This window comes from Delphinus delphis, chromosome 3, assembly GCF_949987515.2.
Source record: "Delphinus delphis chromosome 3, mDelDel1.2, whole genome shotgun sequence".
Classification (NCBI taxonomy): domain Eukaryota; kingdom Metazoa; phylum Chordata; class Mammalia; order Artiodactyla; family Delphinidae; genus Delphinus; species Delphinus delphis.
This window is the reverse complement of record NC_082685.1, coordinates 12,894,371-12,921,452: the sequence shown is the minus strand read 5'-3', so window position 1 is coordinate 12,921,452 and position 27,082 is coordinate 12,894,371. Positions and strand designations below refer to the sequence as shown.

Sequence of the window (27,082 nt, the reverse complement as noted above, 5' to 3'; positions counted from 1 at the left end):
CATATATCCAGAAAAGATGAAAACTCTAATTTGAAAAGATACATGCACCCCAATGTTCAAAGCAGCACTATTTACAATAGCCAAGATATGGAAGCAACCCATGTGCCTATTAACAGATGATTGGATTAAGAAGATGTGGTATATTTATACAATGGAATACTACTCAGCCATAGAAAAGAATGAAATAATGCCATTTGCAGCAATGTGGATGGACCTAGAGATTATCATACTAAGTGAAGTAAGTCAGAGAAAGACAAATACCATATGACATCACTTATATGTGGAGTCTAAAAAAATAATACAAATGAATTTACAAAGCAGAAATAGACTCACAGATATAGAAAACAAACTTCTGGTTACCTGAGGGGAGGGGGAGGGGGAGGGATAAATTAGGAGTTTGGGATTAACAGATACACACTACTATATATAAAATAGATAAACAGGGACTTCCCTGGTGGTGCAGTGGTTAAGAGTCCACCTGCCAGTGCAGGGGACACAGGTTTGAGCCCTGGTCCAGGAAGATCCCACATGTCGCAGAGCAACTAAGCCCGTGCTCCACAACTACTGAGCCTGCGCTCTAGAGCCCGTGAGCCACAACTACTGAGCCCGTGAGCCACAACTACTGAGCCCGCGCGCCGCAACTACTGAAGCCCGCGTGCTGCAACTACTGAAGCCCGTGCGCCTAGAGCCCGTGCTCCGCAGAGGCCACCGCAATGAGAAGCCAGCGCACCTCGATGAAGAGTAGCCCCCGCTCGCCGCAACTAGAGAAAGCCCATGAGCAGCAACGAAGACCCAATGCAGCCAAAAAAATAAAATAAATAAAATAAAATAAACAACAAGGACCTACTATACAGCACAGGGAACTATATTCAGTATCTTGTAATAACCTACAATGGAAAAGAATCTGAAAAAGAACAGCTATATATATATTTGTATAACTGAATCACTTTGCTATACACCTGAAACTAACACGACATTGTAAATCAACTCCAATAAAAAAGTTGTTTTGGAAAAAAAAAGAATTTAATAACAACATAAGGATCAAAAAATACCAAACAGGGCTTCCCTGGTGGCGCAGTGGTTGAGAGTCTGCCTGCTGATGCAGGGAACACAGGTTCGTGCCCCAGTCCGGGAAGATCCCACATGCCGCGGAGCGGCTGGGCCCGTGAGCCATGGCTGCTGAGCCTGTGCGCCCGGATCCTGTTGCTCTGCAACGGGAGAGGCCACAACAGTGAGAGGCCCGCGTACTGCAAAAAAAAAAAAATACAAAACAAAAAACCAAACAGATTCAAAACAAAACGAAAACAAACAGAAAAAAAAAAGAAAAAAAAAAAACCCGGAAATCTACTCCCTCATAGTTCTGGAGACGAGAAGTCCCAGATCAAGGTGTGTGCAGGGTTGGATCCATCTGGGGGCTCTCAGTGGGAGTCTGTCCCAGGCCCCTCTCCCAGCTCTGGTGGCTCCTCATAACCCTTGGCTGTAGCTGCATCCTCCGATCTCTGCCTTCACCGTCACACGGCCTTCTCCCTGTCCGTCTCTGTGTTCTCTTCTTCGGAGAGCACTAGTCGTTGGATTTAGGGATCTCCCGAAATCCAGGATGACCTCATCTCAAGAGCCTGAACTAATCACAGCTGCAAAAACTATTTTCAAGCAAGGTCATATCCTGAGGTTCCAGGTGGGCATGCAGCCCCCGTATAGTGGCTGAGCTGATTCATCCTGGGCTGTTCCTGCTCCTCTGTGCTGCCTTGCACGTGCCCCCACCCGGCCCTCACCCGTGACCCTGGTGAACAGGCACATGACTTTACATTTGGGCCACTGATTCTGGAAACGCCAGCCGTGATTGTCCACCCATCACGTCTCTGTCTGCGGCAGCCCCGGAGCAGCACGCACCACTTGTCACCTCCGCCTCACTGACTCCCGGGACAGGTCCAGAGAAGACCTATCCTTGCAGGCCACCCCACCCTACACCCTGGGGGCTCCTGCTGGGAGAGTCCTGGGGTCCCTGGGCTTCGCCTGGGCCTGGCTAGCTGTGGGTGTTCCCAGAGGACTCAGGGTGTGGGGCGGTTCTGGGCTTCCCAATTCCAGACACAGCTGTTAGGAATTCCCTGGTGGTCCAGTGGTTAGGACTCCGTGCTTCCACTGCCGGGGGTGTGGGTTCGATCCCTGGTCAGGGAACTGAGATCCTGCCTACTGTGCAGTGCAGCGAAACGAAACAAAACACAGGACTTCCCTGGTGGTCCAGTGGTTAAGAATCCACCTTCCAATTCAGGGGACGCGGGTTCGATCCCTCGTCAGGGAACTAAGATCCCACATGCCATGCGGGGCAACTAAGCCTGCAAGCCGCAACTCCTGAGCCCGTGCGCTCTGGAGCGCGACAACTAGAGAGAAGCCCGCGTACCCCAACGAAGAGCCTATGCGCTGTGACTAAGACCCGACGCAGCCACAGAAATAACTAACTAACTAAATAAATATTAACAAACCACAAGAACAACAGATAGAGCTGTCGATGGTTGCTTCCTCAGGATGGGAGCTGGTCCCTGAGGCACCTATGGAGGCCAGGCAAGCAGGGCCCCAGCTGTCAGGGCCTGTTGGCCCACCAGACAGACACAGGCCGGCAGCTTATCCGTGAGAGGGTGCTGCGGACCGAACTGTGTTCCCCAGATTCCTGTGTGGAAGCCCTAGCCTCCGGTGTGACCCTATGTGGAGATGGGGCGTGCAGGAGGTGATTGAGGTGAACTGAGGTCATAAGGGAGGGTTCCTGATCCGATAGGACAGGTGTTCTTATAAGAGGGAGAGAGAGACTTCTCACTGAACGCACCCCAAGGAAAGGCCACGTGAGGACACTGGGAAAAGGCAGCGTTCTGCAGGCCAACAACAGGGCTCTCACCAGAGGCTGTGCCGGCACCCTGATCTCAGACTGCAGCCTCCGAAACTCTGAGAAGTACACATCTGCTGCTTAAGCCACCCAGTCTGTGGTATTTTGTTACAGCGGCCCGAGTTAATACAGAGGGTTATTTTGGAAGTAAGGGGTCAGGGTAGGCTTCTTGTCATGTTTGAGCAAACCCAAAGGATGAGAAGGAGCTCCATGGAAGGTTCCAGAAAAGGGTGAGGTGGGTGCAAGGGCCCAGAGGCAGGAGGCAGGGGAGGGCCTTGTGGGCCACCGGGAAATTGAGGTTTGCCAGGAAAAGAGCCTGGATTGTAACCGAGGCCCCGTCCCGTTTCCCAGGTGACCTCAGGGCGAGCCAGTCATTCCCCCCCGGGCTTCAGTTTCCCCCCTTGTAAAACGGAGGTGAAGCCATGTCTCCCCATCTCAGGGCTGCTTCGAGGCCCCACCCAGAGTGGGTGCCTGGCTGGCGGGCAGGGGAGAGAGGCCCCCCAGGAGCCAGCTGTGCTGCACTCAGACCCCAAGGGACCCTTCCTACATCCCAGCCCGACCGTCTGTGCTCAACAACGGCCACCAGCGAGGGAAACAAAACATGCTCAGAGCGGACCCTCCGAATCAGCCGGGGATGCGGATTTGGCAGCGGCAGCAGGGCCTGATTAAAGGCATTCCGAGGCGCACTCGGTGTTTGTGTATCTGGTTCTGTATTTACACTTTGGGAACGAGTGAGGAGGCAGCTGGGGAGTGTCTCAGCCGGCCAGGGGGGCCGGGGGCCGGGGTGACTCAGCCTGGAATCCACGCTCGGCCACATGCCTGTGATGCTTTCATTCATTCCCGAGTTCATTCATTATTCCTTCCCATGCTCGGTAGACGTGTAATGAGAAACTCCAGTGTACCGGGCACGCTTCGTGGGGGCAGCCTGGCTCTCCTCACTGTGGAGCTGTCAGTTGGCGTGGGGGCCCATGGTGAGGTGGGACTGGGGCAGCAACAAAGTTAACAGCGGTGAATTATTACTGTTTTTGGCCGCACCTCACGGCTCGCAGGATCTTAGTTCCCCGACCAGGGATTGAACCCGGGCCCTTGGCAATGAAAGCACAGAGTCCTAACCACTGGACCACCAGGGAATTTCCAACAACAGTGAATTAAAAATGTACCAAAAGCCTAAATGTAAGAGCTCAATCTATAAAATTCCTAGCAGGAAGCATAGGTGTAAATCTTCCTGGACTTGGGTTAGGGATGGAGTTTTAGATGGTGACACTAAAAGCACAAGCAAAAAAAAATAGATTAATTGGAGCATATCAGCATTTAAAACTTCGATGCATCAAAAGACTGTCAAGAAAATGAAGTATTTGCAAACCATATAGCTGATAAGGGAGTAAGATCCAGAATATATAAAGAGCTCTTATAACTCAACAAGAAAAAGACGTACAACCCAATTTTTTTAAAAGGCAAAGGAATTGAATAGACCTTTCTCCAAAGAAGATGTACAGTGACCGATAAGCACATGAGAAGATGCTCAACCTCAGTAGTCATCAGGGAAATGAAAATCAGAACTGAAATGAGATACCACCTCCCACCCATCAGGATGGCTACTGTCAAAGCAACAGACACTAACAAGTGTTGATGAGGATGTGGGGAAATTGGGACCCTCGTGCCCTGCTGGTGGGAATGGAAAATGGTGCAGTAGCTGTGGGAAACAGTCTGACAGTTCCTCAACAAGAGAAATACGGAGTTACCGTATGATCCAGCAGTTCTGTTTGGAGGTACATGCCTGAGAGATTTGAAAACAGGGACTCAGATACTTGTACATGCACATCCACGGCAGCACTAGTCACAGTCGCCAAAAGGTGGGACAACACACGTGCGTTAATAGATGAATGGACAAAATGTGGTCCATCCACGCGGTGGAATATTATTCAGACATAAAAAGGAATGAAGCTCTGACACGTGCTGCCGTGTGGACGAACTCTAAAAACACCACGCTGAGAGAAAGAAGCCAGACGCAGAGGGACAGATAGTGTGTGATCCCATTTCTGTGAAATATCAAGAACAGGCAAATCTACAGACACAGAAAGCAGGTTAGTGGTTGCTGGGGCTCTGGGTGGGGGGATGCGGAGCAACTGCTAATGAGCGCTGGGTCTCTTTTGGGGTGATGCGAATGTTCTGGACCTGGCTAGAGGTGATGGTCCCACGACACTGTGAATGTACTAGATGGTACTGAATTGTACAATTTCAAAGGGTTCTTTTTTTTTTTTTTTTTTTTTTTTTTTTGCGGTACGCGGGCCTCTCACTGTTGTGGCCTCTCCCGTCGCGGAGCACAGGCTCCGGACGCGCAGGCTCAGCGGCCATGGTTCACAGGCCCAGCCGCTCCGCGGCACGTGGGATCCTCCCGGACCGGGGCACGAACCCGTGTCCCCTGCATCGGCAGGCGGACTCTCAACCACTGCGCCACCAGGGAAGCCCCTCAAAGGGTTCATTTTATGTTGTGTGACTTTTATTTTGATAACAAAGAAAAAAAAATGTTTAAGAAGGGAGAAGAGTGGTTCCGGGCCTTCCTGGTTGGGTACCTGTGCAGGCACAGCCGTCTCCCCCAGAGCCCCAGGTTTCCGAGAGGTGTGGGGAGAGACGGCACGACCCACAGATGTTGGGAATGGAGCCTGGGAGGGGCCGTCTCCCCTCCCCAAGCTCACGTCTGGTGCGCAAGCTAAGACCAGGCAGGCACTTGGGGCCAGGCCTTGGAAGGAACCTGGAGGGACACAGCCAGACTAAGTGGGGTGCACACACCTCTCAGGGACTGCTGGCCCCGGAAAATGCACTGGCAGCTCCACGTGACTCAGAATCAGACCCTTTCAGGGGCTCTCTGGGGCTCCCTCCACAGGCCCCTACTGCTGCTGGAATACTTGGAGAACCTGATGAAGCCCTGGTCTCTCCCTCCCAGGGAATAACCCCGAAAGGTGACCCCTCTGCTGTTGGCAGCCTGCTGAGGACTCCACCTAGGGGAGCCCTGAGGGGCCGTGCTCAGGCCAGGGTGTGCGAATCCCCTGGGGTCCTGCTCAGCACTCAGGTCCCAGAAGGATCCTGCACTTGAGGTGGGATTTGCCCTCCACCTCCCTCTCACGAGTGGCTCTTCGTGTACTTGGGAAGCCGCCTGTTCTTCCTTGGGCCTCAGTTTCCCCAGAGTCGGGGGGTGGGCTGTCCCATGTGGGCACAGGAGAAACATTGTCCCTGCCTGGGATTCTGAGCACATCGAACAGTTAGTTGTTCCTGCATTCACATGTTCATCTGTTATCTGGTCTCTCAGTCCCCGTGTGAGTGCCAAGCTACTCCATTGTGCCAGGGTCCTTGCAGGGCTGACAGTCTAATGGGAGGAGATAGACCTTGGTCGGGTGGTTTTGGATAGTGAGCCGTGGAAGGAAGGAGGTGACCCCGTGGGGGAGAGGTGCGCAGTGTTGGGCTGGCCCAGCGGGAAGAGCCTTCTGGAGGAGGGAGGGCCAGTGCAAAGGCCCTGAGGCAGTTACCTCAGCTGGTAGAGCACAGTGGTTGGGGGAGGGAGAGCAGAGGGCCAGACAGTGCAGACCTTCGTGGTGAGAGGGGGAAACAGGTCTGCTGAGAGCTCACAGCTCCTCTCTGGTGCTCTGCTGTGGCCCCCATGCCTGCCCTGGCTTTGCAGGACAGAGCTCAGCCTTCAGCTACTCCCCTTAATTTCATTAGAAGCTTGGCCAGTTGCCATGGTGGTTGCTGATGGACCTGACCGAGGCCAGCTCCTTCTAGACAGCGAGGCCTGGGAGGGGTTGGCAGATGGGAATTTGCTGTATCCTGTGGGGGTCCCAGAGGACGGGGGCTGCCCTGGAGAAGTGATTGCATCTGCCATGACTTCCCAGGGCCACGGGCCCCCGTGCTTCCCCGGCCTTGTGGCCCCCACTCCTCCCAGCCCCTTGGACGGTGCCAGGATCGGGGGTTGTGTGCCCAGTAGGGATGTGGACACAGACTGGGGATGCACGCTGTGCTGGGCAACTCTGTCCCTGTGGGGTCCTGTCAGCAAGGGGGTTGGGAGAGGCTGGAGAAGCCACCCATTTATACACGGTTCTGTAGGGGGAGTGGGGGTCGGGTGGGGGAGAAGGACTTTGGTGGGGGAGGGCCAGTCCTCACTCAGGCTGTGTCAGGGGCCGGGGCGGGGGAACCCTGTGTGGAAACGAGGGGCCCAGGGCGAAAGCAGGACCTGAAGTGGCTTTTTATAGTGAGACTTGTGCTGGGTCCCCCTTGGCAGAGCCGAAATGGTTGGGTTGATGCTCTGACTATAAGCTCCCAGAAGGGCTGGCGTGCTCTGATCTGTGATGTGATGTGGCCTCTGGGACACTCTGCGGTCCCAACCACCCGCTGGTCCACAGGGTTATGCGAGAGTCAGGTTCCAGGAGTGGAGTCTATGCCCCACTTGGCCACTTCTGAGCTTGATGGCCCTGGGCAGTTTCCTTGCCTGCTGAGTCTCAGTTTTCCCATCTGGAAAGCGGAGTGTGCTGGTAACCTCCTCAAAGGGCCTGTCTTATTACTATTTTTTTTCTTTTCTTTTTTTTTTTTTTTGGCCTCGCTGCACGGCTTGTGGGATCTTCCCCGACCAGGGATTGAACCTGGGCCACCGCAGTGAAAGCCTGGAATCCTAACCACTAGGCCACCAGGTAACCCCCAAAGGGCCTGTCTTAGGTTGAATTGTGTCCCCGCAAAACATGTGTCCTGGGGACTTCCCTGGTGATCCAGTGGTTAAGACTTTGCACTTCCACTGCAGGGGCCACAGGTTCGATCCCTGGTCGGGGAACCAAGATCCCCCATGCCTCATGACGCCCCCCCACCCCCAAAAAAAGATATGTCCATGTGCTCACCCCTGGAACCTGGGAATATGACCTTACTTGGCAGGAGGGTCTCTGCAGGTGTAATTAAGGGTCCCAAGATGAGATTAATTCTAAATTAGGATGGGCTCTGAACCCAATGACAGGTATTACTCTAAGAGAAAGGAGAGGGGGATTTGAGACACAGACACAGAGGGGAAGGCCGTGTAGAGACAGAGGCGGAGATCGGAGTGAGGCAGCTGTGAGCCAAGGACGCCTGGAGCGCCCCCCCTCCACCCCCGTGAAGCCAGGAGGGGCCTGGGACGGACCATCCCTCAGAGCCTCTGGAAAGAACCAACCCTGTCCACACCTTGATTTTGGACTTCCACCTCTTGAACTGTGAGGGAGTGAATTCCTGTTGTTATAAGCCACCCAGTCTGTGGTAATTTGTTACGGTCGCCCCAGGACACCTGAGACAGGGCAGTTGTGATGCTTAAATGTGCTGAGACTTGAGAAGGGCTCTGTGGCCCGTGGCGGGGGCTCAGGGGTGCCGTCTGCAACACTTGGGGTGGGAGGGTGGCTCAGAGGGTGCCTAAGGCCTATGCTGTGCTTCCTGGTCATCTGTCGTGTCCCCATCGGCCTCAACCCTGAAACACCTCTGACCCCTAGGGTGTGGCGCCACGTCGTTGGTTGGTTGGTTCACACGTGGGAGCAAGAGGATTTGAGAGACACGAACTGGACTGTTCTGGAAAGATCTGGGGCTGCAGGATGCTGGTGGGAGGCAAGGCCAGACATAAAGCAGCACTTCCTGGGGGTCCGGCGTGGCCCCATGCAGTGCTGGCACCAGACACGTTGTGACCAGTAGACCGTGAGTCTCGGGAGCCCGCCACCTGGCGGTTACAGGATGGGGATGGTGGACAGGGTTCATGGGCCAGGCATTTTGGATGGGGCAAACGTGGCTAGACAAACCAAGGGGCATATGGAAAAGGCCTGGGTCAGTCAGTGGTGCTATCATTTTTCTTCCTTTTGACCCAGTAAAGGAAGAGGGTAGCTTTAGGGGAAGCTGGGCAGGGTGATTCCAGAACTCCCTGTGCCATCTTTGCAGTTTTTCTGTGAACCGAAAACTTTATTAAAAACAACAACAGCAGGGCTTCCCTGGTGGCGCAGTGGTTGAGAGTCCGCCTGCCGATGCAGGGGACGTGAGTTCGTGCCCCGGTCCGGGAGGGTCCCACATGCCGCGGAGAGGCTGGGTCCGTGAGCCATGGCCGCTGAGCCTGCGCATCCGGAGCCTGTGCTCTGCAACGGGGGAAAAAACAACAACAACAACAAAGCCAGAGGCCAGTGTGAAGGTGGCTTGGGGGGGCCTGCTTCTTGGGTGGGGTGTCAGGGAGGCCCCCCCAAGGTGGGTGTGGAGGGGGAGCTGTCACAGGCTGAGGCCCTGGGGGGAGTCACAAACTCGGGGTGCTTTGGGGTCAGGTGGCCAGAGGAAATGAAGAGTGGGGAGAGCAGAAGGCAAGGAGGCCACCGTGAAAGTGTGGGTGATGGGGCATCTGCCTGCCCTCAGCATCTGGAGTGGGGTCCACTCTTACAGTTGGGGAGCCTGGACTTGGACCCCAGACTGTCTGACCCGCAGGCCAAAAGCAAGGGGGAGCCTGGGAGTCACAGCTCCTTTGAGCCGGTGGGCCTTGTCCAGACTTCACTGCCCTGTCTGCGCCTGCCTCTGCCAAAACCCATGAGGATGGGGTGAGGGGAAGGGGTGGCCCAAGCCTCCTGAGGGCATCAGGAGTTGTGTTGGTGTCCTGAAAGGTTCTTATGTGGCCTCCAAATGGGACTGTCACCTGGCTGGTGAAAGTCACCTCCTGAGAGCGGGAGCAGTGGTGTTCATTCATTGATTCATTCCTTCACTCATGTGTTCTGTGTTTCTTTGTTCCACCAGCAGGTGCTGCTGAGTGTTAGACCCTGGCTTGGATGCCGGGTTTATGGCGAGGTTGGGGGTAGGGTAGGGTAGGAAGCGCCGTCGAGGGGGTACAGAGTGAGGACCACTGGGTGGAGGGATGCACGAGGGACTGTGGCTTGACAGCGGGAAGAGGCATGAACTTCAACGTCAGGCAGCTTGTTAGACCCTGACTGGTGGTGTCACTCTGCTCTCCTCCTTGTGGACCCTCTGAGGCATCAGGCCCATGGGTGGAGCCCAGGCTGGCACCTCCTCACCCCAGGACCTTACTCCTGGGGCTTCCTGGCCAGGCCTGGGATGGCAGTCAGCCCCTGCGAAAGTTAAGGGGGTCCCTAAGACCACCTTCACATCTGACACCAACTGCAGAATTCGAGGGTTCCCAAGACTACATTCAGCTCGGCAGTTCACTGGAAGGACTCAGGAGTCACTGAAAACCATCATACGGTCGCGGGGTCTGTTACAGTGAAACGACACAGATCACAGCTGGCGTGGGGCGGCGGCCAGGAGACTTCCAAACACAGAGCTGCAGGTTGTCCCTTCCCGGGGAATCACACGGACAGTGCTTGCTTCTCCCAGCACCAGTGTGTGATGACATACATGGGGGCTGTCAACCAGGAATGTGCCCCAAGCCTTGGTGTCCAGGGTTCTTATTGGGGTTCGCCACGCAGACGCTGCTGACTGCTGTCTGCAGCTGCTGCAGAGGGTGAGCTGGTATTGCATTGGCCTGAGACCTCCACCCGCAGTCACACTGTTGGCATAGATACCCAGCGTGGCCCGAGGACCTAGGCAAACAGAGACACTCTTTATCAGGCAGCGCTTTCACTTCCCAGGAGCTGGGGGCAAAGGTCAAACTGCCCTGGGCCAGGTTAACTCTCCTGCACAGCCCCACATACAACCGAGGGTGAGCACAGGGGTCCCCCCCAAAGGACGAGTGGGGCCCCGCACTGTGTCCACTCCAGAGGCCGCACCACAAAGCCTGACATTCCCAAAGCACAGTGGGTGGGGCTTGGGAACCATCAAGGGAAAGAAAGCCTCCGCCAGAGGGCCACTGTTGCAACAGCGCACCAGCCATGAGCAGCCTGTCGCCAGTCTGGGCTCCCTCTGGGCCGGAACGTGGCAGCTTTGCAGAGTACTTTCCAGAATGCTGCGGTTTCCAGAGCTGGCCGTTCAGCCTGGGACAGAAGCACGTGTGTTATAAGCACTTCCTGTATCTCACACAACCGGCGTTTGTGCACACACGCTCACCTGGACCACCCACTCTAGAGAGGGGGAAACTGAGGCCCAGAAGGGGGCTGTAGCTCCCCAGGGCCACATGGTACTCGAGAGGTGGTTCTTGAGAGGTGGATGTAAGGCTAGTTCCTGCCACGTGGCTCAGACACAAGAAGGGCCTGGCGGGGGGGGGCGGGGGGGGCGGGTCTCGGGTGCAAGGTAACCCGTGCCCATCGCCCATCCTACTTGGCCTCCCCCTCCGTCCTGACCGGGGGCTAGCCTATTTCATCTCGTGCAACCGCAGGGAGGGACACAGTGGGGTGTTCACGGTGAGCGTCTCCAGCCATTGGAGACAGAGCCTGGGCCGGACCCTACAGATGCCTGAGAACCACCCGCGGAGGAATGGAGCAAGGTCAATCTCCCTCCTGGCTCCACCGCAGCTCGCAGGAAACAGCTGTTTACCTGGGTGAGGTGCTCGGCCGGGCGAGCAGCCAGTTCCCGAGCTTCACTTCCCCCTCCGGTGTCGGAGGCCCCCCAGGAAGCCGGGTCTGGCGTGGGAGTGCCGGGCGGTGTGGGCGGACAGCAAACGGAGCGCTGCCAGGAGCTGTTTGTGAGGGAACGTGAGCCGGTCTTGTTGTGTACACAGCGTCGACCCTAGCAACCGCCCCAGCCGGCTGGAGCGGACACCCACCTCTCCCCGGGTGCCCAGCTGCCACCCCTCCGTCACAGCACCTGCATACCAGCCTGGGCAGACTGACAGGCTTTGGGGACCTGGCTGAGGGCCTAGGGCCACCGGTGGTGTCAACCAGGTCACGAGCATCTGCTATTCCTGGCAAAGTGGAATCGATGCTCCAGCGAGGAAAGGCCCGGTCCCAGCCCCGCACCAAGGCAGCCGTGGCTGGTCAGGGAGCCCCGGACTCCTGGTTCTGAGGCCTGGCCCAGCAGGACGAATCCCCACACGAGTGATGGGCAGAGGACTGTGCAGGGATGCAGCCACCCCAGACGAAGGCTCTGTAATGCGTGAGGCTGGCGGGGCAGGCAGAAGGAGCCTGGGGGCTTGGGCAGGACTCCTTAGAACTCAGGCGGGGTCTGGCAGACCCTCTCACCCTGTGTGTGCTGTCAGAGGGATTGTACATGCTGCACTTTGAAAGCCAGCACTGCACTTCTGAGCTGGCCTCTCTGATTCAGGCCAGTGGAAAGACAATTTCTCCTGTGTCCGGGCGTAAATTCGCAGCCTCTGGCCCGCACCCCAGGAACGCAGCCTTTGGCGTGATAAGAAATGGCTCCCCTGGGGGGGTGAGGGGCCTCCTGCGCAGGCTCCAGGCTCCAGGTCCACTTGATACTCTTGCTTATTCACAAATTGTCTGAATCAGCTGGCGACGCCCCCTCAAGTTCATGGAGGCAGCACCCCCAGGGCGAGTTTCCCTGCCTGGGGAGGGCCACCTGGGCGTCTCGGGTCTCTGATTCTGCTGGTTTTGGTGGAGAGAATCATGGCTCCTTTGAGAATCTGAGTCATGGGGGTGCCACACCCTCTGTGCCCGGTGCCACTGACTCCACTACTTGGGGCCCTCGGGAATGATGCTCCGCAGAGTGTGCTCAGGAACCACCACCCCCGCTCCCCCCACACTATAGCTGTCGGTTTCTCTCTTGCAGCTCCAGCTCCAAAAGTCCCAGTACCTGCAGCTGGGCCCAAGCCGTGGCCAGTACTATGGCGGGTCCCTGCCCAACGTGAACCAGATTGGGAGCGGCACCGTGGATCTGCCCTTCCAGGTGAGCCCCCATTCCTCTCCCACACCACCTCCCACCTGGAGTGTGTTGCAGTCTGGGCCCTGGCCACAGAGCAAGAGAGCGTGCATGACAGCCGGTGAACAGCTGGGGTCACCAGACAATTGCCGCCGCCCACCCAGCCCCCGCCTACTCCTTCCCCTGGGATGGCCTGGCCAGGCCTCACCCGGATCCCCCCTGCCCATCCTCTGTCAGCGGAGCCCGCAGAGAGGCCGAGGTCTGGCTGTGAGTGTTTCGGCAGCCGCTACACCTGTTGGCCGACTGTGCGGCAGCGGGAACTGCTCAGGGCCTCTGGGGCTTGGCTCCGTCCCGCTTCACTAATCCGCAAGCCCAGCAATTCTCAGAAGGAGGCCCCTCAGCCTGACCCCACTTGTCTGCAAACGTTTTCTGGCAGAGACCCACACAGCACGGCTCCCGCAGGCCGCATAGCTGCCGCGCACGTCCTTATCATAAATAAGAACAGATAAGGTCCACCGCCTGCCTGGTGCAGGGCCGGCCTCTTTTCCTGGGCCATGTCCCTCGACCCTGGTCTGCAGGTGGAAGTGGAGGCACGGTGGGCCCAGGAGCTGGGCCGATAGCTGGGCCCCCCGCCCCCCAGCACAATATCTGGACTCCTGCAGGGACAGGTCCACCGAACAGCCACGCACTTGTCCCGTGGCTGGGACAGAGCCCCAGAGACAGCCACGTCCGTTAGCATGTTGACAGGCCAGGTGGAGCTGGGTCGCTCCCACAGGGAGCTCAGCCCCCACCCACCCCGCAGTCATTCCTCAACTTGCACTCCTCCCACACTGCTGCTGGGATGTGTCAGGGCACCAGCCCAGGGTCCCGCAGGCTGGCTTGGGGTCCGGCTGGCTCAGCTCTGAATCCCCAGGGCCTCTTGGAGCACGGCCCTCCTCACGTGGCCTCCACATCAGAGCAGATAGATGCATGGGGCTGTCAGGCTGATCTTCACATGCTCCAAAAGCCTCACCTCTTTGTCAGGGCCCTTTCTAGTTTGGGTTTTCTCCTCTCCTCCCTGGCTCCCCTCTTCCTCTGTTTCCCCATCCCCTCCTCCGTCAAGGACAGTGTCTCGCTGGGCATCCCCAAACTTGGCCCTGCCTGAGGCCACTGTAGAGCCCCCGTGGGCCGAGGGTGCATGGGGGCCTGTTGGGCTTCCCACTGGGGGGCCAGGCGAGGCAGGAGTGTCTCAAAGTCTTGGTTCTTTGCATTTTCAGCCCAGCGGATATCTGGGGGAGGCTCTGGCAGCGGCTCCTGTCTCTCTGGTAAATGAGCCCCTGGGCTGAGGCCTCGGCATCCCCGGCACGTGTGCGGGCGCTGGGTATTCCTGTGCGGCCGCCCCCGTGGCCCAGCGGGAGGTGTCCCGTCTGCCAAACGGAAGCAGATTCGCTCTGCACCCCCTTGTCTGGGGAAGTGCATATGGTCGCGTCGAGAGACCCCTTCCCCGGGGGATCCTAGCATGCGTGCCAACGCTGCATGGTTCGTTCCTGTGACACATGCACATGCGTGTGCGCGGATCCTAACTCGGCCTGGCGAGCTGGGCTGTGGCTGGGCCCGAGCTTCTCTGTGCCTCTGGCTCTGCTTCAGCCGCCTTGGTTTCCCCTCTGGGCTTCCAGGCATCTCTGGGAGGAGATGAACGGCCCCTGTCCTCTGGTGTCTGTGCCTGGACAGTGAGGTTCCTACCCTCCCTCGGTCACTGCTATCTCCCGGGCCCACAGCCTTTTGGAGGCAGAAGCACAGAAAGACCCAAGCTGGCAGCGTCCTTGCTGGGTCAGGGAAAGACGGGGTCCCCGGACGCCAGGGGTCCCCAAACACCAGGGAGAGCAGTCAGCCCTGAATGCTAGCCGAGGTTTTCAGACAGGTGGAGAAGAGCAGTGAGCCAGCCAGTGGCATTCTTCCGGAGGAAATTGCTTTTTGCCTGGCTGCCCAGAGAAGACAGAAGGGCCCGAGGGCCAGATGGCCAGGTAGGAGGCTGGTAGCTGCCTCCAGAGCTAGCTAAGGCTGCCAGTCTCACCCCAGTCAGATGGTGAGGGGCCCATGGCACCAGGGCTGGTGGAGAGCAGGCTCCTGGGGACCTCAGGAGCATGGAGCCAGGAGCGGGAGCCGGGCGTGACCGGGGGCCTCATGCCAGCCCCAGGTGCTGGAAGGGAGCCCCGTCCAGCCAAGCTGTGGGCCAGGGCTCCGGAAAGTGCCTGCACTTGGCTGCCGGTGGTGCTGGGACAAGGCTGTGGGGGAGAGTGCGTGGGGGCCGAGTCTCAATCAGGACCAGCCCCAGGCTCCACGAGGAGCCTCCAGGGAGCCAGCACTTGGCCAGGTGGGCCCCTGACGTCCTGGGCTGGAAGCCCTGGGGCTGTCTCTTGGCAGGCCCCTCCAGGGATGACGTAGGTGGGGAGAGGAGGCCGGCCAGGCCCGGAGAGAGAGGGCGGAGGCCTGTCTGCACCTGGCGAGGCTGGGAGGGGGTGCTCGGGCCATCTGCACCCCTGGCACCCTGGCCGGCTCCGGGCCCCGAGCTTGCGCCGCTCTGCCTGGCCCGTGCATGCCAGCTGCACTGCACGCCTGCCGCCCCGGCACCTGGAACCCCAGCGCGCCGCCACCCCTACAGTGCTCGGAGGCTGGGGGCAGGGGCCGAGGAGGAAAGGAAGCCCGTCTGGAGTAGCCGAGGGTGTCTCCAGAACTGGGCAGGGGGGTTGTAGAGGGACCCTGAGGCGAGATCCTGGGGGCAGAGCTGGGGTCAGATCTTGGACCACAGCTGGTAACCGTGGTTTGGGTTCCTCTCTCTTTTTTTCCGTCTCTTCCTCTCCTCCCTCCCCACCCCCAGACACCCTTCCAGTCCTCAGGCCTGGACACCAGCCGAACTACCCGGCACCATGGGCTAGTGGACAGAGTGTACCGGGAGCGTGGCCGCCTTGGCTCCCCACATCGCCGGCCTCTGTCAGTGGACAAACATGGAAGGCAGATATCCTTTTCCCAGAGTCGGGGGGGAACCACTTCATCCAGCTGATGGACCTGCCTGCTGCCAGCTCTGTGATAGAATCAGGGCCGCTCCAGTCCTCCAGGGCTACTGGGCCCCACCAAGAGGGGGGTGCCATTGCATGGCAACCCTGGAAGACTTCCTGGAGGAGGCAGTGCAAGCTGAGGAGCCTTTAGCCAGGCGGGGGCTAGGGGAGCACAGGGAACAGTGACACAGAGTAGGCCACTGGAGCACACAGCTTGAAATGAGAGTTGGGAGGGTATGCTCAGATGCCTGACTGGGCAGTGGGGCCCAGGAAGGCTGTGAGCAGGGCACCCACACGTCAGGGCCATGGTGGTGGACCCCTCTGGGGGCAGTATGGAGCCAAGGCAGTGGGGCCGAGGGGGATCTGAGCCAGACACAGATCAGAGGGAGGCTTGATCTGAAGACACAAAATTTGCCTTTGCGCCTCTGCCAAGCAGAGAGGTTGTGAGGAATCCCACCCCCACCACCGACTTGGCTGCCCCTTGGTACTTAACCAGCCAGGCTCCCCCGCCACTGCGTTCTGAGTGGCTGCTCCTGGGAACCCCGGCTCTCTAGAACAGAGAAGCCTGTTCTTTCCTGGTTCTCGTTTCCACGGGCTGGGGGAGCCTGAGCAACTGGGCACCAGACCAAGCCCTCGGGCCCTGGGAGTCACCCCGTCAGCCCAAAGTTAAGAGTCAAGACCGGGGTCAGCTGAACTAGACTCCCTGCAGCCCCCCCTACGGGCCCCCGTTTCATGGCTGAGGCCCCTCTTGGAAGGGGTGCAGCCTGCACGTGCGCTTGCAGGGGGTGAGTGCTGAGTGCTAGGTGGATGGGGCTGCACCCTGGGGGCTGCTCGCAGCCAGGCAGGAAAGGCCCCCGCCCCGAGGCCCCAGCTGTTTGCCGGCTCCCAGCAGCCTGGCTACTCGGGCTGGCCAGCGCAGGGTTCTTGAGGCTCGGGGCAGGGCCTCAGCTGACAGCACCATCCCCTTAACTTACACTCACGCGGACAGCTGCCCATATGGCACCGTGTACCTCTCGCCACCTGCGGACACCAGCTGGAGAAGGTCAGTGACCCAGAACCAACCCCCAGCCCTCTCATTGGAAACAAAACTATACTTTCGTCGTGGCCGTGCTTGGAAAACCAATATGCAGTCACTTAAAAATGACAAAACTTAGAAGCATCCAGAAGTTTCTAGAAATCAGCTCTATCCCTGTAAACAATGAGGTCACAGTTTTGGGGTCTTCCAGGGATTTTTTTTCCCCCCTCTATTTATGACTTCTTTTTTCCCCTCTATTTATGACTTTTTTTTTTTCCTTTTCTTTTTTAAACAAAGTCGGGATTGTACTGACTATTCGGTGTTGTCACTTGCTTTATTTAATGCTCTATTATGATTGTTTCCCACATTCCTGAAAAGCCATAGAAAATTTGATTGGAAAAGTAAGATATATTTATTACTAGAAGATTAGGAAAATACATAAATGCATCTAGAAGATGAAAAAAAAGTCCATAATGCCATCATCTAGGAAGATCTAAGATGACAATAATATAGTTAATATAAATACCTACAATAACACAGATGATAGTTGCACACCAGTGTGAATGTACTTAATGACATAGAAGCGTATACTTAAGAATGGTTAAAAAGGCAAGTTTTATATTTATTTTAGCACACATACGCAAAAAAACATATGTAGGTGACTTCAGTAAACAAAGACCCAAAGTGAACAAGCTATTAAAAAAAAACACAGCACAAAATATATCATTCAATTAGGGACTTCCGTAATTAGGGACTTCCCTGGTGGCACAGTGGTTGAGAATCCGCCTGCCAATGCAGGGGACACGGGTTTGATCCCTGGTCCGAGAAGATCCCACATGCCACGGAGCATCTAAGCCCGTGCGCCACAACTATTGAGCCTGCGCTCTAGAGCCCGTCAGCCACAGCTACTGAGGCTGCGTGCCACAACTACTGAAGCCCACGCGCCTAGAGCCCAAGCTCTGCAACAAGAGAAGCCACCGCAGTGAGAAGCCCACGCACCGCAATGAAGAGTAGCCCCCGCTCGCCACAACTAGAGAAAGCCCGCGCGCAGCAACTAAGACCCAACAATGAAGACCCAATGCAGCCAAAAATAAATAAATAAAATTTAAAAATAACATAATTAAATGCCCACCAAGCACGTGTTCATATACCAGGTCCTATTTCAACCATCACATACATTAACTGATGTAAGACGCACAGAGCTCTGTGGAGTTGGTGCTGTTATCCTCCCCATTTTAGGCATAAGAAAGCGCGCAGAGAGGTCAGAACACTTGCTCAGGGACAGACAGCTGGTGGGGAGCCAGGATCCCCCTGGCTCCTCACAGCTCAGCTGGCCCCTGGGTCAGAGACAGCCCGGTCCTCTGTACCCTGCTGTTGTCCTTGAGCCAAGTTTCCTCCACGTCACTCTCAGTGTCTGGGACATCCCCGTTGGGGGTGTGTGGCTGTTTCCCCGAATTGGCTGTGCAGCTGGACCTGCCCTTTGCGTGTCTGCCCAGCTCCCCGTGGCTGCCCCTGGTTTCCTAGGCAGCTGAGGGGTTTTTCTGAGGACCCTCCCTCCAGGCACCTGCAGCTGGGGGCAGATTGTGTTATTGGGGCAGAGAGTGGAGCCTCTCCCAGACTCCTGGGAGCACTGGGCTGGTTGGAGCAAGACCCCCCCTTGGCCATTGGTCACCAGTAGGGGACTCCATGATGGGTTCATACACCCAAGGCTGGGCCACTGTGGGACTGTCAGGCCCTCTCTCTTCAGGGTTTCAACAGGAAAGCACTACCTTTTCCCTAAAGCCGCGAAGGCCATCGAAGGGGCAGGGATGGGCAGGGGCTGGTTAGGAACGAACGGACAGCTCTGCTGCAGCCTTTGCAGACGAAAACCAGAATCACTGTTGTGGTTCTTCAGGGTTTTTGCTCAGGTATGCAGCTCACAAAAATGACCCACGACTGCCACCCTGTTCCATCGGGTGGGTCCCAGATAGAGTGGAACCAGGACTGTCCCTTCGTCCCCTTTGGGGCCAAGGCTCACTGTCTCTCTCCTCTCCCCAGGACCAATTCTGACTCTGCCCTTCACCAGAGCACAATGACGCCCACCCAGCCAGAGCCTTTTACGGGTGGGTCCCAGGACGTGCACCAGAAAAAAGGTATCAACGGGGCCCATGGGTGTCTTTCCTGGGGTCAGGCAAGTCCAGTGGCTGACCGCTGTGCTCCCAGAGGTCACAAATATGTAGGTGGACAGACCTGAGAAGGAAGACTCAGCAGGTGCTGTGGGACAAGGGGAGGGGTTCAGGGAAACTTGGAGATAGTGCTATTTGAGTTGGATTTTGAGGAGTGCGTAGGAGTTTTCTAGGCAGAGAAAACAGTCTCTGCAAACTCAGATTGGCTTCTGATTATGGATTCAGGGTATGGCCGTGCAGTCTGGGGGCCTTGCAGATTCTTTCAGATGTTGGGAGCAGCAAGCCCGGGGAAAAGGGGCATTTATCAGCTCGTGACCGACAGTCGGAGCTAGATGTTCAGCTTCAGGTAGCGTTTGATCCAGGGCTTCACACTGGATCATTTCCCGGCTCTGATGCTCAGAACCTCTTGGTCCACAGGGTCTGTCCTGGCAACAGTGTGTGGAAAAGAGGCTAACTGTTCCCTAACTCTTGTCCAGAGCCTCCTTTCCAACTGGGTCATGCACACACCCCTGCAGCTGGGGCAGATCTGTGTCCAGGCCTCAGTTCCTCCTTGGAGCTAGGTATGGAGGCAGCATCCCTGGGACCTTCCAGGAAGGTACATGGCATCTTAAAAACTGGGGCAGTGTCACCCAGAGAGGGGAGTGTGACGCTATGAGGCCAGCCCTAGAAGCCCATGTGGGCCTGATCTGCTCCAGGACACTGAAACCAGACAGTTAATCATTTACACTGCAGGTCCAAACGTTTACCACTTTTTGGGTAGCATTTCACTGTGTGAGTATGTAAACATACCAGGGAGATTTTGCTGATAGAAGAAGGATGGTCAACCAGAACTTCACCCCTTGGTGGGCAGGGGCTCTCCTCATGTGATCTTTCCAGCTCATTGGGCATCAGAGGCGAGACTGCAGAAGGGAATGTCTCCATAATAAGAGCGAGGATTCCAAATGCCTAGGGGTGACGAGAATGGACCTGGTACTTCCCTCCTGTTCCTGACGCTGGGGGCAATTCAGAGGGCGCTGTCTATCCTGAGGGAGGTCCGCCAGGAACTTGGGGCTTTGGGGGTGGGTGAGTGGGCTTCACCCTCCCCAGGGACTCTTTGTGACCGTGGAAGGACCCCTGGTAGCTCAGAGTCCAGTTGGCCTTGGTGGGGGTGGGGGGGGGGTGGGACACATCACCTCTCCCCGTTGCTCTAGGAGGGGCCCAGGCAGTAACGAAGTCTGGTGTTGGCCTGGCTGTCCTCCCATCCCCCAGTCCAGGTTTCTAGAAGGAGGAATTAACCTCCTCCTTCTAACTATGTTCATAGTGGCGCTATTGCAGCACTGAACCTCCAACAGGCATCAGGAAACTGGATCTCATAAAGAAAGTGTTGAAAGTTTTAAGGAAAGGGGCCTTCAGGCACAGCTGGTTCCAGGGCCTCGACCGATGCCCATCCAGTCCCTTAGACCTTCTCTCTCCTCCTTTCCTCCTCTGGGACTGGTTGGCATTGCAGCTAACTCACAGAGCCGTAGCTACCGTGGTTGGATCGACCTCAGACTACGTTGAGCTACGTGGCTTGCTGCCAAAAGCCCAAGAAGGGCCCGGCCCCTGGGTGCTGACAGCCCGGAGGGGGAGGCAGGTGTCCACAGGGCTGTAGGTGGGGTGCACGGGGTGAGGTGACCAGTCGTGGGAGATGGGGAGAGATTCTTGGCTGTTCTCTGCAGCCCGAGGCCTGAGTGGGTCCTGTGAGAGGCAGAGTTGACACACGTCTTTAGCTCCAGAGCTTTCATTTTCATTTCTTTATAAGTCACAAGTTCTCTGACTTTTTTTTTTTTCACTTTTCTTTTTCTTTCTTTCTTTCTTTCTTTTTTTAACGAAACTCCTTTTTGCTTTAGTACAATCCCCAGAAGTCACTGTTGGGGCAGCTTCATTCATATCACGGTCGCGACTCTGTATGTCAGGGAAGTGCCCTCCTGGTGCCACCGCACAGCTGCAAAGATTCCTTTTCTGCTTCTCCTTCTTCTCCAACCCCACCCCACCCCAGTCTTACTATTAACAGTCCCTGGAATGGAGGAGACCACATCAGAGATGGACAAGAACCTTTCCAAGCAGGCATGGGACACCAAGAAGGTAAGAGCCTAAGGGTTTTCGGAAGTGGTTTTCCTTCTTGATCTTTTTTTTTTTTTTTTTTTTTTTTTTTTAGCACAACCCACGTGAAGATGGTAGAATAGCACCTTGGGGGAGTGTCGCCTTCCCTGAAGTGTGAACCTCATTCCATTTTTTTTTTTTGGCTGTGCTGCACAGCATGCGGGATCTTAGTTCCCCAACCAGGGATTGAACCGGGGCCGTTGGCAGTGAGTACTCGGAGTCCTAACCACTGGACCACCAGGGAATTGCCTAAACCTCATTCAGTTTTGACCAGTTGCATAAGCCTTGAATACTAATGGCAGGCCTGTTACACTGGTGAAAACCATGTAAGGAATTAAAATCTATGTTCACTTTGGCAGCATGTATACTAAAATTGGAACAGTGCAGGGAAGATTAACATGGCCCCTGTACAAGGATGATGTGCAGATTCACACAACGTTCCATATTTTTATGTGTAGTGATAGATGTTAACTATTAACTAGACTTATTGTGATCACTGCAGTATATACAAATATCGGATTATTATGTTGTACACCTGGAACGAATATAATATTATATGCGAATTATACCTCAATGAAAAGAGAAAGAAATTGAAGCCAGGGAAGTTAAGTGATTTGCCCAAGGCTGTGAAGACACTTAGGGTTTAGAACGTCTACCTCCTAATTTTTAGCCTGTGATCGTTCTACTAACCCACAGTATTGGGTAATTATCATCGTTTATCGTCATTCTTTTTTTTTTTTTTCTGTTGCACCGTACAGCACGCGGGATCTTATTTCCCCAACCAGGGATTGAAATTGTGCCCCCTGCAGTGGAAGCACGGAATCCTAACCACTGGACCTCCAGGGAATTCCCTGTCCTCATTCTTAAACGTAAACTTCCATTCACTTGCACAATAATTGCAGCTTTTATTAGAGTACAGAGTCTGCTTGGAATTCCCAATTGGATTGGGATTTCTGTGTTATTTCAAGGTCCAGAAACAAATTTCTCAAGTTCAACCTACAAAAATGGCTAGTGATAAGATGGAATTTGTGCCATGAATACAGATTTCAACGAATTTTTTTAAAAATTAATTAATTAATTTATTTTTGCTGTGTTGGGTCTTCGTTTCTGTGGGAGGGCTTTCTCTAGTTGTGGCAAGCGGGGGCCACTCTTCATCACGATGCGTGGGCCTCTCACTATCGCGGCCTCTCTTGTTGCGGAGCACAGGCTCCAGACGCGCAGGCTCAGCAGTTGTGGCTCACGGGCCCAGTGGCTCCGTGGCATGTGGGATCTTCCCAGACCAGGGCTCGAACCCGTGTCCCCTGCATTAGCAGGTAGATTCTCAACCACTGCGCCACCAGGGAAGCCCCCAACGAATTTGAATAGGACAAAAATGCACTAACACTAAAGCAATTTTGAATGTTTTTTTTTTTAAATTGAAACCCTGTCAGGAACTCGGAGGGAGATGATGAACGAGCAGACAGCACTATGTTCCTCAAAGGCATGTGTTCAGAACGTTTGAAATCAACAGGAAACAACCTGAATGTTCGACAGTGGGGGATTTATAAGGAAACTGTCCTCAGTCCCTCGTGTGGAAAGCTCTGTGTGTGTGAATTGGGATCTTTGAAGGAATTTTAAAGGCATGAGAGACTTGTGATAAAACTGGTATGTGGAAAGAGCAGGATAAAGCTGTTTAGAAAGGCACGAGACACGTAAAGATGCCAACAGATCCCTGGGCGTGCAGGACCAGGCCCTGGGGGAGACCTGAGTGCAGGTGTGAGCAGCACTGTTGGCCTTTTTTTTTATTATTATTATTTTTGCGGTACGCGGGCCTCTCACTGTTGCGGCCTCTCCCGTTGCGGAGCACAGGCTCCGGATGCGCAGGCTCAGCGGCCACGGCCCACGGGCCCAGCCGCTCCGCGGCACATGGGATCTTCCCGGACCGGGCACGAACCCGTGTCCCCTGCATCGGCAGGCGGACTCTCAACCGCTGCGCCACCAGGGAAGCCCTGGCCTTTTAATCCCCGTCTGCATGTTCCAGTTTTGCACAAGGAACGCATATGATTTTCAGACTTGGGGGGAGAAACTTAAAAATTCTAACAACCCAAACAAAGTCAAAAAGTAACTGAAACGTCTAGTTGCAGAGAGGTGCGTCAGTAAGGACAGCAGGGTCCCTACGCATGCCCAAATGTGGTGCTGCCATGAAGAAAGTGAAGATGGTAGCGTCGTGACTCTGGGGAGGGGGACGGCCCCAGCATCCTGGGAGTGAGAAGATGGTGGCAGAGCCCAGCATCTTGGCCAGACTTCCTTTAACTGCCGCTCAAAACGATGCATCTGTGAGGATGTCAGTAAAGGAATTCCTGTGGATTTGTTGGGGGTGGGGTGGGGGGTGATGGGTGAATTTTTAATACTGTTTAGAAATCTCTTAGGATCCCATAACATTCGTGGAATGCTTTTGAAAAGATTCTTTAGAAAAAGTCATTGTCAAAGTGCTTTGTAAAAAAATCTGGTAATGAAGCGAGTGTTTACCCACGGAATTAAGGAGCCTGTGGCCAAGTAGAAACCCGTTCCTCCGGCATTCCCTGCAGGGGCTAAATGCCTGTTGGTCACATGCCAGTCGGGCCTCCCCCACCCCACCGCACTGGGTGTGTGCATGGGAGGCAGGCCTAGCACCCCGCCCCCCCACCCCCCCCACCCCCCCCCCACCCCCGCCCCGGCTGGTGTGTCCATGCTCCTGTAACAGTCAGCCAGGAGTGTCTGCCCCAGGGCCCGAGAGGCAGAGAGGAATAAGGGAACATGACACAGCCGAGCCCGCCACTAGCATGCCAGGTTCTGTCCAGTCATGTCTGCTGCCGTCGGAAGAGAGTTTCCTCCTTTGTCCTTGAACAGGTCTGGGGACCCTGCCTGGAGCCTGCAGTTGTTGGATGGTGATAATGTCCCGGGTTCACAGAAGGGGAAACAGGGTTTCTCTGGGACCCTCTCCCCGGGGCTGGTGTCCAGGGCAGCCACGGTCTCTGTCCTTGGGCCGCGTGGGCCAGGGAGCACGTCAGCAGCAGGGTTGCCTGTGGGAGTCGCAGCTCTGGGGCACCGCACCGCTGCAAGGCGGGTCAGCAGGGGGTGTGGGGAGCGCCCTCTGTGTCACTTAGGGCATGCGGTTTGAGCCTCCTCAGGCTTCTCCACGTGGTGTCCTTCCTTGCCATGGACAGAGGCACACAGAACAGAGGCAGCCCCTGCCACTGGAGCCCTGCCTGCCTCCATTCAGGAGTGACACAGGGTGTTAGCCTGGAGTTTTCAGTAACCCTGCCCCCCGGCTGGCTGTTAACAGCCATGGTACAGCCCTGGGGGGGTTCAGATGTGACGAGTGGGCAAGCTTCCTCTTCTTCCCCAATGCCTGCTCGCACAGGGGACCACGCCACCCCTGGGCTGTGCCCACAGGTAGACAGAGTTGAAGCTGGGAGGGGGCTGTAGAAAGACCATCTCCACACAACTCTTGGTTTTGCCCCTGGGTGTGTCTGGGGCAGGCCCCCCCAGTGCCATGAGGCCACGAGTTCTTCATCTGCAGATGAACTCCATTCTTGTTGAGCATTTCTTAGCCCTGGTGGGGAGAAGCCATGCTGTGAGGAGGAGCAGTGCACATGAGGAGGCCAGCTCAGCCTCTGCTGTCTTCTCTTTCAGACGGGGTCCAGGCCCAAGTCCTGCGAGGTCCCTGGAATCAAGTAAGTCTCAGCAGGGCCCACCCTGTGTGCCCAAGGCCACCCTGGGCTGCTTGGACGATGCCAGGGCTTCCCCTCCGCTCATGAGGCTACATATCCTGACAAGAGGGACACTGTGCCCTGGCAGCCACCCAGCAAGCCCCACTGCGGGGGGACACGCCTACCGCTCCTTCCCTGAGATGACAGAGCCCCTGTCCTAGCCCCAACACACTCACCCCTCAGACACACCCTTTTCCTGGGCAGTGGGAGGACCCTCACCCTGGCCCCCATCCCACAGGGATAGGCAGCTTCCTGAGGTTCCACTGGAGGTGCTGACAGTCATTTCTCCAGCAGGGCAGTGCCTAATTATGGGGTGTCATTTTGCGCCTACGAATTTTTTTGCACCAGCCTTCTTCTGCCCCTGCCACAGCTTTCGTGGGAGAACAGGCCAGCCGCCACCCCGAGAGCTCACCGCCCCCTCTGTCTGGCCTTTCCCCCCAGCATCTTTCCATCCGCCGACCAGGAAAACACTACAGCCCTGATCCCTGCCACCCACAACACGGGGGGCTCCCTGCCTGACCTGACCAACATCCACTTCCCCTCCCCCCTCCCGACCCCGCTGGACCCCGAGGAGCCCACCTTCCCCGCGCTGAGCAGCTCCAGCAGCACCGGCAACCTCGCAGCCAACCTGACACACCTGGGCATCGGCGGTGCCGGCCAGGGTAAGGCTGGGCTGGGTGGCGGGGACACTCCCTTCCCTGACAGAGGTCACCGTTCAGTGAGAATGACAAGTGTGTTTGAATGATGACTTAGCAGGGTCACGTCCAAAATGCCAGGCATGGGGGTGGAGCAGAGTCCACCACTGGGGTTCAGGGTTGCCACGCTGACCCAAGGGGAAAGGCATCTGGGCAGAGGGCACAGCCTGGGCAGAGGACCAGGGCTGGGAAAGCTCATGCCCCCAGGGATGGGACCATGGTTCTTAGGGGGGACTGGGGGCTTCAGAGAGTTGGGGAGTGCCAGGCTTTCCTCATGCCCTTCATCAAAGGACAGGCCTGATCTGTTCCTCTCCCCCACCTCTCCCACTCCCCCCACCCCGACCCCCCAATCCCCCAACCGTGGCTGCCTGCTTAGGATGCTCCAGCCCGGCCCCCTCCCCTGAGGACGTTTCATGGGCCCCTGGCCTGTCCCAGTATCCCCCGATGCTGCCCCAACCCTGTTCCTCCTTGGGACTTCCGGCAGCACCGTCCTTCTATGACTCAGGCGGGGACCCTGGAGGTGTCCTCCTCCACTCAGACCCTCTCCCCTGCGTGGCCTCCATCTGCTTGCTCCCTGCCCAGCCCGTGCCTCTTCTCCACCCAGAAGGGCCATCCGCTCATGGCCCTCCTCTGGTCAGGACCTTGCACAGCACCTCAGTTTCCTCCCTAGTGAAAGCTTGAGACCCGCGGGGCCCCCTAATTCCTGCTGCCCATGCCGACTCCTCTCCAGCCAACAGGCTCACCGCCGACCACCGTGGGGCCTTTGCACATGCCACCCCACCCACACAGCGCTCCTCCAGGCTCCTCACCCCGTTCCCTACGCAGACCGCCTCCCCTCCCCTCTGCAGGCCTTCCTGACTCCCTGCCCATGCCCCCGCCCCTGCCCCCTCTCACACTGGGTTGCTTTTCTGCACTCACCGTGCTGCTGTTGAGTCACTATTTCGCTCTTTCGTCTGTCCCCTGGGCTGGGCCTTGATCTCCCACGCCCTTGCTCTGACCCCTCTACCCACGTTGACTGTGGGAGGCGTGGGTTTGCGCCCAGGGAGGAGACAGGACGGGCCCCCGACAGCCTGGCGGTGGGACGGGCAGGAGGGGCCGTGGGGACTCACATGTGTCCCCACATGTGTCCGGACTCGGCGGTCGGTGAGAGCACTGCCTCGCTGTACCCTCCCTATGTCCTGGAGCCACAGCACAGGTCAGTGCTCAGCGCCCATGGCACCTCCGCCCCGACCGTGGTGGGCAGCGCCGCGCAGGGTTTTCTGAGAGAGAATCACACACTCACATTCGTGTTTGCCACACTTCCTCTGACTGCCCCGGGGAGAAGCTGACTGTGAGGAATGGGCGGCAGCCCCTGGGCCAGGGCAGAGCCCCACTGGGAGCTTTGCAGAGAGATTTCAGGGGGAAATTGGCCAGCCTCGGAGCCAGGTTGATTCAGGGAGTGAAGGAGAGCAAGGAGCCCGGAGTCATTCCCGGCTTTGGTGCCGACCGGGCCAGGGCCAGGTGAGGGTTGTTGAGGGCGGTGCAGACGTTCCCTAGGTATTTAGGCGAGGAGATGGAGGCCAGAGTGGTGAAGAGGAGAGAGACACTCTGCCTCATGCCATTTAGGCTGTGTTCTTTTTCCCGTGCCCCTGGCCCCGTGCCCGCTGAGGCTCAGCCATCGGGCAGAGGATACTGGCCCTGGCCGTGTGCACCCCACTCACCCGCCCACCCCTC

The 27,082-nt window shown here is 56.6% G+C and overlaps 1 protein-coding gene and 1 non-coding gene across 6 annotated transcripts in view; both read left to right on the top strand.

Moving 5' to 3' along the window:
- Positions 1-27,082, top strand: part of CRTC1 (CREB regulated transcription coactivator 1) — a 78,692-nt gene that overhangs the window by 33,226 nt on the left and 18,384 nt on the right. For 3 of the 5 annotated variants that reach the window (XM_060008015.1, XM_060008017.1, XM_060008013.1), the window contains exons 2-9: positions 12,518-12,634; positions 13,864-13,911; positions 15,465-15,602; positions 16,623-16,684; positions 18,695-18,789; positions 20,840-20,925; positions 24,598-24,638; positions 25,116-25,336. In XM_060008015.1, coding sequence (XP_059863998.1) covers positions 12,518-12,634; positions 13,864-13,911; positions 15,465-15,602; positions 16,623-16,684; positions 18,695-18,789; positions 20,840-20,925; positions 24,598-24,638; positions 25,116-25,336 — 808 coding nt within the window. The remainder of the gene's footprint in view (positions 1-12,517; positions 12,635-13,863; positions 13,912-15,464; positions 15,603-16,622; positions 16,685-18,694; positions 18,790-20,839; positions 20,926-24,597; positions 24,639-25,115; positions 25,337-27,082) is intronic. The other 2 variants (XM_060008016.1, XM_060008014.1) reach the window with 1 other exon arrangement.
- LOC132423733 (U6 spliceosomal RNA) lies at positions 21,287-21,393 on the top strand. The gene has a single exon (XR_009519054.1). It is a non-coding gene; the product is annotated as a U6 spliceosomal RNA (small nuclear RNA).